The following is a 15,550-nucleotide window of genomic DNA, read 5'->3' as shown; positions in this document are numbered from 1 at the left end:
TGTTCTTCAGAATTGCCTCTTTGGTCTTTTCTCACTCCATATTCTATCCCTGGGGGCATCTATTCCTTTGGCTTTAATTACTATCTCAGCTAAAAGCTTGCATTCTTAAGTCAGGGTATTATTTCTTGAATTCCTACTTCATAAATTTAACTGCCTGCTGACTTGATGTTTCAAGGGCATCTCCCACTCAGCATTGGAAACTAACCAATCATCTCATCCTCCAACCCACTGCTCTTTCAGGTCTCTAGTCATAATAAGCAGCACCAATATTAACCCAGTTCCCCAGTGCAAAATCTAGGAGTAATAATGGACTCCTCCCTTTCCTAATCCCCAACAATTAATAAATCTGCAAAGCATATTAATTCCAACATCTAAACACATCTTTAATATGCCCTTTGTTTTCTTCCAATTGTCATCATTCCTTTTTTTTAAGATGTTATTTACTTATTTGACAAAGAGAGACAGAGTGAGAAAGGGAACACAAGAGGGGGAGTGGGAGAGGGAGAAGCAGGCTCCCTGCGATGTGGGGCTCGATCCCAAAACTCTGGAAACATGATATGAGCTGAAGGCAGATGTTTAAAGACTGAGCCACAAGTTGCCCCAAATGTCATCATTCTTGTCTAAGTCTTCACAATTCATTTTTCAAATAGGATATTAATTCACTAAATGTCTTCCCCCCTTCAAATCTCATCTCCCTTAATTCCCATTATTGGCATTCAGAATGAAAATTTTTGAAAAATACATATGAATCTAAGCACATGATATTTCCCTTAAGACCCTTCACTTACTTACCATCGTTATTATATATAAAATATAAACTCCTTTTCAAGATTTATCAGGACATCCAAGACCTGGCCCCCATCCTCCTCTCCAGACTCAGAGGACAAACATGCTCTTGCCCTATCTACAATACTAGAGGTAATTTGATTTCTTCTGATTGCCTAAAATTTTCATTTTCTTTGAGCACCCTGTGGCTCAATCAGCTAAGCGTCACAATTTGGCTTCAGCTCAGGTCATGATCTCAGGATTGTGAGATGGAGCCTTGAGTTGAGTACCACATTGGGTTCCATGCTCAACACAGAGTCTGCTTAAGATTCTACCCCTCTGACGTACCCTCAATTCATGCTTGCTATCTTTCTCTATCTCTCTCCCTCTCTCTCTCAAAAATAAATAAATAAAACCTTAAAACAATAAATTTTATTCTCTCTCATCTTGAGGCTTTGCACTAGCTAATCATTTTGTCTGAAGCAGCCGTCTTTTATGCTTTGCCTATTAACATCTGTTCATTCCCCAATTCTCAGTTTCAACATCATTTTATTAAGAAACACTTCCAAGAACCTGGGTCCAGGAGAGCTTTTTCCATTGAATATATTATATCACTCCTTAGTTCCACTTTTATAACATCAGCCGCACTCATAATTTCTTATTCGAAGTATGTCTTCCTCATTACATTTTAAGTTTCATGTGAGAAAGGGGCTGGGTACATCATGTTTACTGCTATAACACAAGTGACAACTCCACAGAAAATGCTCAATAACTATTTTCATTAAATAAATGAATAAAACCAACAAAGAGTAAAAAACAACTAATGTGAATAATTTCTTGAATACTGTTTGGATTTTCTTTATACATTCAATCAAAGGTCATAGGATTACAGTACTTCTTCCCTTTTCTTTCTCCTTTTCTCTATTAATTTTCTCTGCTTGTATGTCCTCAGTACTCTATGGTGAAATCTACTAATGAGAACATTTTGTAGACTTAAGTCAATTCAAAGCTTAGGCCAGTCTCAACTGAGGCAGTCTATATAAATCAGTGGTCTCAGGCCTTTGATATTCTAGGTCCCATAAACCCTATCTTAGCAACCTTTGCTCCTCTTGACCCAGCAGCTTTTTCTTCTGCCAAGCAAACCAAAGATCCATTCCTCAGAGAATGGCTCTCAAATCACAGCTTTCTCTGTGTCTGCCTGGTAAACTCCTCAGGACTTTATTTCTACCTAAATGTACTCATTCATCTTAATATGTTGTTCTGCCTGGGATAGTTTCTGACTTAGAATCCAGGAATATCAGGACTGGAGCACACTGACATGATAGAATGATTTTATGGGGGAACTGTGTTGCAGAATAGTCTTCAGAGGCTTGGGAAGAAACAGGCGAAATTTTCCTCTCATCTTAGAGTAGTTGTGCTTCTTCTAGGAAAATGAATAGCTTTACCTCATCTTATATAAACTGATTCATGTACTTGACCATGCATCCCTATTTATTTTTTAATTTATCAGTAAATTAAATATCACAGTATTCTCCAGTTTATATCATTGTTTATATATTTTGTAATGCCGATACTTTTTGAAAGTTAATTTGAAATTGTCATCTGCAGTCAAGAGAATTATGATTTTCCTTTTTCCGAACTGAGAAAATAAAATACAACTGTGAACAAATACAGCTCTAAGCAAAGATAGATCCTTCTCACTCTGGGGCCCCATTATAGCCTGGAGATCAGATTCTTTGTATCTCCACATCAAAAATAGATGACTTACTTTTACAAAGATACACTAGGCTAGTTTCAATGCCTTATTATAGGTCCTTTGAATGGGTATCTCCCCCAGGTAACAGGCTCCTGTTAGGAACAACTCAGAATAACTCCCTCATTTTCCTCTTTTATCCTCTTATCTGTGTCACCTTTATCTCTTAAAAAACGGATCCAATAATATACAAATTTTACTTGTAACCAGTCAACTCGGGAAAAATAAGGGTCAGAAGCATTCAAGAAGACCTTCATCCTCAACACTCCAAAGTTTGGGACCATAGGTAAATTATACACTGGCTATAATTGATATTAGGAAAATGATCAATTTATCCTTACCCCCAAGAATTATCTTGACATATCATGGGTTTTATATCTATTTCTTCAAGTTTGGTACTACAAGTGAAGGTATGTATGTCCATTCAAGATATGTTTTCACCCTTATCCCTTCATCTCAGTGCTTTCAAACAATTCATCCTGAAGATCATCAAATCTATATAGGGATATTTTACACAAACCAACAACCTGCCCTCAAAACGTACCCTCTTCCCTCAACCCCCATTCATCACCAGGAATTCTTTTCTATTTTTCTCATGGGAAAACAAATATGACTCAAACATTTAGTCCCCCAAGAGACACTAATACTGGGCTCAGTATTGCTCTTATCTGAGACAACAGAAGGTAACTCTTCTTTGCACCTAATTAGCTTATTTCCCTTTTTGAAGAATCTGATACAGATTTAGTGTTTGAGGAAAGATTGTGCACAGAAATTAAGATAAAGCTCTCTGAATTTTTTTTCTCCTAAAATGTATATCCTGTGGCTGAACAGGCAGATAGGAAAGATGCTTTTGAATTATAAAACTTCACCTGTCATGATTGTATCCCTTTCCCTAACCCACTTAACTCTGCTTCAGTGTCTGCTCTTCTGTAAAATATTTGTGTCAAAATTTTTCTTTTATTGAAAATATTTTTGTCCTATTCTTTCTTTTTTTTTAATTCTATTTGACAGACAGAGATCCCAAGTAGTCAGAGGTAGGCAGGGAGAGAGGGGGAAGCAGTCTTCCCACTAAGCAGAGAGCCCCATGCTCTCTATCTGTTGAATGAAGTAACTGAACAAGATTCTCTCAAAGTTCTTTCCCACTTTTATACAAACTTATAATTCTGATCATCTTATTTGTTTAATATGTATCTATACTTCTTTTTTAAACAAGGGTCTCCCCAGGCCCTAAATGACTGAAAAATATTATATCTCCAATAGGAATGATACCAAAGTTGGGTATTCATCCTTTCTGATGGAAGCATAATACTCCATAGTGTATATGGACCCGAGTCTTAACCTGTCTTTATGTAAGTGGCCAGTTTCCCTACAGCTTTACTAATACTATCCATCCTTTCAGCCAAAAGATACCTAAAGCAACCCAAATAAAACCCAAATAAAATTCACACCCAGGTGTTTGTAGTTTATCAGTGTATTTTGGTTTAAAATTGTTCAAGCAACATATGCAATGATATGCAATGTTCTACCAATGCCTTTTTGATTATCATTTTATCTTCCTTATTTGTCTTTTAGGAATTTTTTCTAGGATTTTCTTATTCCTTCTCTTATTCATCACTTTACTTTTTTAATTTTTTTAAATTTATTTGTATTTATTTTCAGCATAACAGTATTCATTATTTTTGCACCACACCTAGTGCTCCATGCAATCCGTGCCCTCTCTAATACCCACCACCTGGTTCCCCGAACCTCCCACCCCCTCGCCACTTCAAAACCTTTAGATTGTTTTTCAGAGTCCATATTCCCTCATGGTTCACCTCCCCTTCCAATTTCCCCCAATTTCCTTCTCCTCTCTAACTCCCCACGTTCTCCTTGCTATTTGTTATGCTCCACAAATAAGTGAAACCATATGATAATTGACTCTCTCTGCTTGACTTATTTCACTCAGAATAATCTCTTCCAATCCCGTCCACGTTGCTACAAAAGTTGGGTATTCATCCTTTCTGATGGAGGCATAATACTCCATAGTGTATATGGACCACATCTTCCTTATCCATTCATCCGTTGAAGGACATCTTGGTTCTTTCCACAGTTTGACGACTGTGGCCATTGCTGCTATAAACATTGAGGTACAGAAGGCCCTTCTTTTCACTACATCTGTATCTTTGGGGTAAATACCCAGGAGTGCAATTGCAGGGTCATAGGGAAGCTCTATTTTTAATTTCTTGAGGAATCTCCACACTGTTCTCCAAAGAGGCTGCACCAACTTGCATTCCCACCAACAGTGTAAGAGGGTTCCCCTTTCTCCACATCCTCTCCAACACATGTTGTTTCCTGTCTTGCTAATTTGGGCCATTCTAACTGGTGTAAGATGATATCTCAATGTGGTTTTAATTTGAATCTCCCTGATGGCTAGTGATGATGCACATTTTTTTCATGTGTCTGATAGCCATTTGTATGTCTTCATTGGAGAAGTGTCTGTTCATATCTTCTGCCCATTTTTTGATATGATTGTCTGTTTTGTGTATGTTGAGTTTGAGGAGTTCTTGATAGATCCTGGATGTCAACCTTTTGTCTATACTGTCATTTGCAAATATCTTCTCCCATTCCGTGGGTTGCCTCTTTGTTTTTTTGACTGTTTCCTTTGCTGTGCAGAAGCTTTTGATCTTGATGAAGTCCCAAGTTTATTTTCACTTTTGTTTCCTTTGTTTTTGGAGACATATCTTTTTTTTAATTTATTTATTTTCTGCATAACAGTATCATTTTTTTTTTACTACACCCTGTGCTCCATGCAATCCGTGCCCTCTAGACATATCTTGAAAGAAATTGCTGTGGCTGATATCAAAGAGATTACTGCCTATGTTCTCCTCTAGGATTCTGATGGATTCCTGTCTCACGTTGAGGTCTTTTATCCATTTTGAGTTTATCTTTGTGTACGGTGAAAGAGAATGGTCGAGACCCACAACGAATATCATCCTCAACGGGAAAAAGCTTGCAGCCTTCCCACTGAGATCAGGAACATGACAAGGATGCCCACGCTTACCACTCTTGTTCAACATAGTATTAGAAGTCCTAGCAACAGCAATCAGACAACAAAGAGAAATAAAAGGTATCCAAATTGGCAATGAAGAAGTCAAACTCTCTCTCTTTGAAGATGACATGATTCTTTATATGGAAAACCCAAAAGACTCCACCCCCAGACTACTAGAACTTATACAGCAATTCAGTAACGTGGCAGGATACAAAGTCAATGTACAGAAATCAGTGGCTTTCTTATACACTAATAATGAAAATACAGAAAGGGAAATTAGAGAATCGATTCCATTTACTATAGCACCAAGAACCATAAGATACCTGGGAATAAACCTAACCAAAGAGGTAAAGGATCTCTACTCGAGGAACTACAGAACACTCATGAAAGAAATTGAAGAAGACACAAATAGATGGAAGACGATTCCATGCTCTTGGATCAGAAGAATAAACATTGTTAAAATGTCTATACTGCCTAGAGCAATCTATACTTCTAATGCCATTCCAATCAAAATTCCACCGGCATTCTTCAAAGAGCTGGAGCAAATAATCCAAAAATTTGTATGGAATTAGAAGAGACCCCAAGTTGTTAAGGAAATGTTGAAAAACAAAAATAAAACGGGGGTGGGGGCATCATGTTACCTGATTCCTCTTTGATTTTTTAAAAAAGATTTATTTATTTATTTTAGAGAGTGAGAGACCATCAGCAGGGGTGGGGCAGAGGAAGGAGAGTGAGGGAATCTGAAGGTGACTCCATGCTGAGCACAGAGCTTGATGTGGGGCTCCATTTCATGACCCTGAAATCATGACCTGAGCTGAAACCAAGAATAGAATGCTCAAGAAAATAAATCATTCTGGTGTCCTTTTGATGTTTTTATCAAAAAACAAAGTACGTATACCAAATAATATTTCAAATCATTTTTTTAATTCTAAAAAAATCAGAATCAATTACTGTTATTTAAAATATTGACTTTGCAATTTGTTTACTTTTTGCACTTAATATTCTAGAGAAAAATCTTCCTAGAGCTCCTATAAACTCTTTTATAAATATTTATTTTAGTAACTATTAAATCCCATTATATGCAAATATTGTAACAGACTTAAAACTAATGTTTGGCATTAAATTTTTCAGTTTTTCCACTGCAGAGTGTAACGAACATTTCTGTGCCAGAAACTTTTTCTTTCAAATAGAACTCTGTAAGGAGTACTATTGCACCAAATGATAAGGATCAAGATTCCTGATACATAGTTCAAAATTTTTTTTTTAATGCTTGAATCAGGCTGTATTTCCCCCAGCAGTGTATGAATATATCTATTTCGTTGAGGTTTCCTGGTTTTGATAATAACTACAAAATTCTTTGTAATTTAATAGGAAACTAATATATATTTTATCATATTTATTTGATTTGTAAAGAAGAAATGAATATACCTACACACAGAGTTGACATTTGTGAATTCTTTCTTGGTATCAATTATGTCTAGTAGGTTTTGAAAGTTTTACTGATGGTTTGATCTTTTTTATATTATAAAGATACAAACCTTTTGCCTCTCTATAACATTTTAATTACAAGTACGATTTATGTGTTCCTTTGGAGCAAATTGTTTTTAAGGACTTATGAGAAACAGACTTCAGAAGTGTCTTAACTATTGTTATGTTAACTGTTACTATTCTATACTCATTTCTAATTTTTTATTATTCTTTTAAAAGTTCCGTCTATTTTTTGTTTCAAAAAAAACTTTTTTTTTATGATTTTATTTATTTATTTGACAGACAGAGATCACAAGTAGGCAGGTAGAGAGAGAGAGGGTGAAGCAGGCACCCTGCTGAACAGAGAGCCCGATGCGGGGCTCCATTCCAGGACCCTGAGATTATGACCTGAGCTGAAGGCAGAGGCCCAACCCACTGAGCCACCCAGGTGCCCCTCAAAAAAACTTTTTTATATACTCATGTACACTCTTCCAATTTTCTAGTAGCAAATACATATTATTTTTGTTTTTAATTGTTATTTTCTTTAATCTGAATTCCTTGAGTTTAATTTATACATCCATTTCTAACTTCTTTTTATTTATTTATTTATTTATTTATTTTCATTTCTAACTTCTTAAGTTGCCTGATTACTTCATGTACTTGAAAAAATAAGAGCAAATTTAATGCAATAGATGGCCTCTGAGTGCAGCTTTGGTCATATTACCAAACCCATACCTTGGGTTCCCATGATTTTGTTAATAATTTACTATCAATTAAATAAAAGATCTGTCAGTAACCAATTTAGATTATCAACAGTTAACACATAGTTTTTAGTGCCTCACAGCTGATCCTTCTTTCATTTCTTTCAGGTCACTTTAGAGTCTTCCCTTCCTTATGATTCAATGGACCAAGTAAATGGCTCTGTGGTAACTGAGTTTGTGTTACTGAGACTTGTACAATCCTTGGGAATACAGGTCTTCCTTTTTCTTTTCTTCTCTTTGTGTTTTGTGGGAATTATCTTGGGAAACCTCTTCATTATGTTAACAGTGATTTTGGATTTTCATTTACACAGCCTATCACCCATTCATTGACCTGGGGCTTTCATCCACCACAGTTCCTAGGATGATCTCTGATCTTTTTAGTGGTTGCAAAATCAGTCACCTTTAACACCTTCCACAACTGCATGATACAAATGTTCTTTATTCATGTCATGGAGGAGTTGAGATGGTACTGCTCATAGCCATGACATATGACAGGTACACAGCAATTTGCAAGCCTCTCCACTATCTAACTACTATGAGTCCCAAAATGTGCATGCTTTTGATAGTAGCTGCTTGGATTACTGGGTGACTCCTGCTGTGTCTCAGTTTGTTTTTGTCATAAATTTACCTTTCTATGTCCCTAATAATGTGGGGAGCTTTTGTTTTGATTTCCTTAGGATTATTGAACTTGCATGTATGGACACTTACAAACTAGAATTTGTGGTCACTACCAACAGTGGCTTCATATCTAGGGGCACCTTCTTTTTCTTAATTGTATCATACATCTTTATTCTGATAATTGTCAGACAACATTCCTCAAAAGATTTACCCAAAGCATTCATCATTCTGTCAGCTCACATCACTGTAGTGGTTTCGTTTTTTGTTCCATGCATGTTTCTCTATGTGTGGCCTTTCCCTACCAAGTCAATGGATACATTTTTGCCATCATAGACTTTGTCATAAGTCCCATATTAAATCCTGCCATCCATAATTTAAGGAACAGAGATATGAAGGGGACACTGAGAAGGCCAAGTTAAAGAGTTGTAAGTTCTAGCGAGATGCCATAACAGACTTCACCGGTAAGAGCACAAGGTGAATGTCATGAACCATCAGGACCCGTATGACCACCACAAACACTATGGATTAAGGACAGTTTCGTTACTGCCCTTAAAAAACTGAGTACTCTACATAAAGGAGGTATAGAATCAATGAACTTCACTTTCAAATAGAGCTGCAGCTATTTCTGTTAAGTATGAAAAATAAAGTATTATATATTCCTTTCCTTCCTACCTACAATACTAAATTTCAATTATCATCAATGAGTACATTCAGTTTTCATGTTTTTTATCTCTGTGTAAATACATACATGTATATATGGTTGAACTTTATCAATATTTTCATATTGATTATAAACATTGCTAGAAATTAATATTTCTTATGGAAATTTTGTGGATCCAATGGATAAAATGTGAGTTTATTTGAACTAGCACCCATTAAAAGTCAAGAAAGAAATATTTCTCATCCTAAATATATTTTATGTTAGATAAATAGGCAGGCAACACTATGCTACAATTCCTAAGAATTGTTTACCATCTTTAACTGTTAAAGTATTTTGTACAATGTTGCTTTAGAAAACACTCTACTATTTTACATAATGCAAAATTTGTCTATGTTCCATTTTTTCCAGATTTCTGTCATTCTTGCAGTCTTCCTCAAAGAATTTCTTGATTCACCCTAAAACAGTATTTACGATTATCAAAGCATTTTAAGGATGTTATTACCTAAAGAAAAGCATCCAACCCAGATCTCACCTTTTATAATATACCTATACTTAATCCAGGGTGCTTAGGACAAAGAAGATGGCTGACATCTTTACTTTACTTTTTCAGGTAAAACTTGGGAAGTCTGTTGAGTCAAAGAGCATGACTGAGAAATCAGCTGGACACATCCCAATGAATGATTTAAGAAACATTAATTGTGGTGACTCAGCTCAGTTGTAACTGCAGAATTGTAATTAAAGCTGCTCAAAAAAAAGGTAAAAAATAAATGACACTTTCTTTTTACTGGTGAAAGTATTTTTCCCTATATTTTATCTGAAAGGCTAATAAATGCTATATGCTATCCTCTTTGTATAATATCTAAAGTGTTATTGTTTATTGTCTACTTAATCCATCCAGATTTTAATATTGGAACTTTATCTTTTTGCTTTCACTATGACTCTTTAAAAAAAAAGTCACTTTTAACAGAGAAAGACACCCCCACACACACACATACAAACAGAGAAAGACAAATACTATATGCTATCACTTATTGGTGAAATCTCAAAAACAAATAAATAAAAAACAAATTGAGTTTTTGAGAGAAAAACCTGGTGGATTCCACAAGGCAGATGGGTGGGGTATGGGAGAAATAAAGGGGATTCATAATACAAACATCCAGTTTTAAAGAAAGTAAGTCAAACAGATGAAAAGTATAGCATATGGAATAAAGTCAATAATATTGTTATAATGTATGTTGACATACAATGACTACACTTAGTGTACTGAGCATTGAATAAGGTAGAGAATTGTCAAGTCAATGTTTTATACACTTGAAAGTAACATCACATTGTATGTATATTGGAATATAAAGAGAATTAAGGGAAATATAGATATAAGGAAATAAAGTTTCATTTGCACAGAAAAACAAAATGGCCCTTAGATTCAGTGAGGTACTAGAAATACCTAAGAAAGCTGAGAAACTGTGACAACAGCCTCTGACTCAAAAAGATTCTGTGTGTATCCTCAAGGGAAAACCTGTGAGATTATATGATTTAGTCTCAGCACTCAAACTTCAGGCTGGCTATTTCCAGATCTCCTCACTTGCCTCCAGTCAACTCATAACTGGCTCTTAACCAAGTGACTTACTAAGGAACACCAATCAGACACACTTTATTCTCTTGGAAATGTTTTGCTTCAAGACAAAGTACAAAAAGGAAAATCTGTACTCTTCCTTGCTCTGAAAATTGTTCATCACCTTCCAGATATGAAGGAGGTGGGTGGAATGATGAAAGTGAAAGTAACCACAGTGTAGCATTTTATTGACAATGAGATGTTTTTATTAGTAAGAACCCATTTGGCAGAATTCAATTGCATGTGCATCTTCAAGAAAAGTGGAAGGTCCTGTGAGGTCAGTTCAAATATTTAGAAGAGTTAGTATGACTATTAACAAGGATTGCCCTAGGTGTGTTGTAAAACTTAGTATATGTTATATAAGTGTTCTAAGTGTTTAGTCCTTCTGAGTCTTTCAGGCTAATCTCTTCTTTCCTTTCTATTTAATGATCCTTTTTCCATATACCCAGAAGCAGTGTTCTCTTACTTACCTCTTTCCATCCTTCCTACAATACAATCTGGCTTGGGATATTTATTTCACATATAGGTATTAATCATACTTCTAGAGTTATGCAATTTCACATTTGAGAGCTTTTGGTCCAATGAGCTCATTTGTAAACAGGAAAACTAAGTCTTGGAAATTCTGAATCACGTGCCAAAATCACACGGTAACTTTGTACTAAAATCCCCAAATCTCCTGACTTCAATCTCAGTGAAACTTATGAGGACTTTAGGTATTTTTCTTTAAAGAGGGGTAAAAGATATTTAGGACAAATGTAACACCCTCATTGTTGAATTTTAAGTTAATTTAGTACATAGGGAAAAATTTTCTTTCCCTATAGCTGTAGTTGGCTCTTTATGAATGCTATAGCCAGTGTTGAAGACTCTGGAGAACTTGACTTAAATAAGCTTAATGTTTAACTTAGAATCAATAGAATTCTTCTCAAACTCCTGGAGTCATTTTTGAAGAATCAGATATGAGCTTTGAAAGGATTATGTAGGTAGCAGGTCCCCTGTAACTGAGAATCCATCATCATCACTCACTCCTCCATAGCATACACTCAGGAAATGAGATGTCTTAACACAGTGAGCAAGAAATTCCTCTTGCTGAGGAGCAGAATATCTGAATTCTTGTTACCATGCTATAAAGTCTTTTTGCTGCAGAAGAGAAACCATTACCTTTGGTATATTTCTTATGGAGATGTGAGTATCGAGTTTGTCCTTGATATGAAATGAAATGGTTGCAGTACATAAGTAATTACTGAAGTTCCACTATAAGTTGCATACTTTGATTCTTAAGAACCATCCTAACCAATAAGTGACATCAGAAATAATCTCACAACAGGAACCCCATCCTCTCTGTTGTCAACATTCACTAGGATTGTATTTATTACTGTGCTAAGCAGGAGGGAAGAGAGGGGTTATGATTGTTTTATTATTTGACTTCTTTTTATACATGGAAATACAATTAGAATTGCTAAATTCATACAGAACTTTGAAAAGAGTAATAGGGAGCATTAGTGGATAGGGCTAAGTAATGGAATTGGGATATGAAAGAGAAAAGTGTAACTTCCAAAGGCAACACAATATCCACAATTAGGAAAATGTTGAAAATAAATACTACTACTCCCCAAGAAATTTGGTAATAATAACACACTATACTTCAGACCTCTTTAGGACCCATCTATTTCCACATTACTCAGAATAAAATCCTTTACATCATTTTTTATAAATCTCCCACATCCTGTTGACAAATACCCTGTTCTTACTACCTTAACAATGGCTATTACGTATAAACTATTCACTATTTCTTAGAAATTTGTATTAAACAATTGCACATAATTCTTCAATAATTCTGTTCTGTACTCATAATAAAATACCTTAGCAAACATTCCAGAATCCTTTTTTCTTTTTTTTTTTTTAAGATTTTATTTATTTATTTGACAGAGAGATCACAGTAGGCAGAGAGGCAGGCAGAGAGAGGGGAAGGGAAGCAGGCCCCCTGCTGAGCAGAGAGCCCGATGCGGGACTCGATCCCAGGACCCTGAGATCATGACCTGAGCCGAAGGCAGCGGCCTAACCCACTGAGCCACCCAGGCGCCCTTTTTTCAATTTTATCTCCTATTAAACTCTTTCACATTATCTCTCATGCGATATTTTTTTGCATTTTTCTCACTTTTCATTTCACCACTGAATCACCTTTTATTATTTCCCTGTTATTTTTTATTCTATTTTTCATCTTTAATTTTATTTTGGATTAAATCTTTTTCTTCTAAGCACTTCCATATCACTAAATGGTAAGTATGAATTCCATTCTCTATAAGGCCTCTTACCTTCTATTCTAGAATACTCATTTATTTTAACTTCTCCTAAGACTGGATTTCTACATCTGTCTTGGCTCTCACATTTATATCCAAGCTTCTGAGAGACTATGAAAATTATTTTGGAATTCTGTTCCTCACTCATACCCTATAGAGTATTAGATTAGTGGGCATGTTGAGAACTTTTAAGCCAGTACATTCATTCTAAAGATGAGAAAATAGAAGAACAGGGAGCTGAAATTCAATCATCTTGTTATGATTGTTATTTCTAGAATACAAGTAAAATCCATTAATGATTATTGGGGAGTCAGGATTCCTCTATGAATCAGAAGGTGATAAATCTTACTGCTAATAGTTATCTAAATCTATTGTGCACTCACTAAATACAAAAACTCTCCAAAAAAAACTTTACTTTTACAACTTCATTTGAAATTCATAATAACCATAAGAATTGAATATAATTAGTATCCAAATTTGTAAAAATGGTAAAAATAAGACTTAAGTAGGGACCTTAAAATGTCCATGGATTACATTTAAAACTTGTGCATTACAAATTGCCTCACATATCAAAACTGTGAATAAGGATTTGTCTTAGTTTGTTGGAGAGATTTCCAATGACCAAAATATAAAATTATCATGATGGGTTACAAAACCTCTAAGAGTACTTTTTCAAAAATGGATGTTGTAAAATGGTGCTATAAATGTAAAGATCACATAATATTGCATTTACTTAATAGCTAAGAGAGTGGTTACAGAATATAAACTGTTTTGGAGCTCAAGGAAAAGGAGCCAAATGTAGGCTGGCAGTCTAGACTTAATCTGGCAGAGAGAATAGCATGAACAAAGGTATTTTATTAGGATAATTATTAGGATAAGTGGAAATACTAAGTAGACTTGAATAACTGGATTATAAGGCATCATCAGGAAGAGCATAGGATAAAATAGTAGATTTAGATTGTGTGCATTTTGAAAGTGTTTGTGTAATAAACCACAGAAAGTCATTATATGAGTGAGCAGAATAATACAAAATGAGACTTTGAATTGGAGTCTAATAATTCTTACTTCCTTCTTACTCTATTCTCCAAGGTAACTACACAGGCTGTTTCCTGGAATGAATCAATAAGTGACACAAATTACTCCATGGTGACAGAGTTCATTTTTCTGGGACTCTCCAATTCTCAGGAATTGCAGATTTTCCTATTTGTGTTCTTTTTTGTATTCTATGTAGGAATTGTGTGTGGAAACCTTCTTATTGTCATAACTGTGGCCTCTGACTCCCACCTTCACTCCCCCATGTACTTCCTGCTGGCTAACCTCTCACTCATTGACCTGTGTCTGTCTTCTGTCACAGCCCCCAAGATGATTGCTGACTTTTTCAGTAAACGCAAAGTCATATCTTTCAAGGGCTGCCTTGCTCAGATATTTCTCCTTCATTTTTTTGGTGGGAGTGAGTTGGTGATCCTTATAGCCATGGCCTTTGACAGATATATAGCAATCTGTAACCCCCTTCGCTACACTACCATTATGTGTGGCAATGTATGTGTTGGGCTTGTGGCAGCTGCATGGGGGACTGGTTTCCTCCATTCAGTGAGCCAGCTGGCCTTTGCAGTAAACTTACCTTTCTGTGGTCCCAATGAGGTTGATAGCTTTTATTGTGACTTACCTAGGGTTATCAAACTTGCTTGTACAGACACCTATAGGTTGGATATCATGGTCATTGCTAACAGTGGTGTGCTCACTCTGTGTTCTTTTGTTTTCCTAATCATCTCCTATGTTATCATCCTAGTGACCATCCAACAACGCCCTTCACACCAGTCATCCAAGGCCCTGTCCACTTTGACTGCTCACATCACTGTAGTTCTTTTGTTTTTTGGACCATGTATCTTCATTTATGCCTGGCCTTTCCCTATCAAATCATTAGATAAATCCCTTGCTGTATTTTATTCTGTGGTCACTCCTCTCTTGAACCCAATTATATACACACTGAGGAACAAGGACATGAAGACTGCAATGAAACGGTTGAGAAAATGGAATGTGAACTCTAGGGAAAAGTCTTAGATCTCCTGTAACTATAAGGCTAATCTAAGACAATGACATAGCAAAGTTGATGAATTATTTAGTAAACCTCATGAAAATCTTACCTCCATTTCCATATCCTTTAGTAATTTTCTAAGAACTTTCACATACATTGTCTCAATTTATCCTTTTACAATTTTGCATTTTATATTTTTAGGTACAGATAAAAAGTTGATATGCCTTCCAAATATTATCTCACTAATCCTCAGAACAATAGCAAAAATCTGTCAATGTTTGTACACTCCTGTGACTACCTGAGCAGTCCTGAGCATAATACAGGGAAAGACAGAAACTAGCCTGATTTATATTTTTTTTAACATTTTACATGGCTCATTTTCCCTAAATCATCAAGGAAGAAACTGCCGTATGCCTCACTCAAAAAATATTCTTAGTGCTCAGAATATTTATCAACTAACTTTAAAGAGATTTGGAAAAGAAACTCTTCACACTGCAAGTCCATAGTTCCTTCCAATCACTAGAGCAACCCATAATCCATGAGTTCATCATCA

At 35.5% G+C, this 15,550-nt stretch overlaps 1 protein-coding gene and 1 pseudogene across 1 annotated transcript; both read left to right on the top strand.

Annotated features, from left to right (window-relative positions):
• The first annotated feature begins 7,915 nt into the window (after nt 1-7,915).
• LOC122894601 lies at nt 7,916-8,811 on the top strand (annotated as a pseudogene).
• Nucleotides 8,812-14,054: 5,243 nt separating this feature from the next.
• On the top strand, nt 14,055-15,023 carry LOC122893060 (olfactory receptor 4F4). Its single transcript, XM_044229846.1, has one exon. The coding sequence runs from the start codon at nt 14,106-14,108 to the stop codon at nt 15,021-15,023; it is 918 nt and encodes a 305-aa protein (XP_044085781.1). The 5' UTR covers nt 14,055-14,105.
• Nucleotides 15,024-15,550: the final 527 nt, after the last annotated feature.

This window comes from Neovison vison, chromosome 13 (assembly GCF_020171115.1).
Source record: "Neovison vison isolate M4711 chromosome 13, ASM_NN_V1, whole genome shotgun sequence".
NCBI classification, from domain to species: domain Eukaryota; kingdom Metazoa; phylum Chordata; class Mammalia; order Carnivora; family Mustelidae; genus Neogale; species Neogale vison.
Note: the sequence above shows the minus strand (reverse complement) of the source record. Positions and strands in the feature narration are given on the sequence as shown.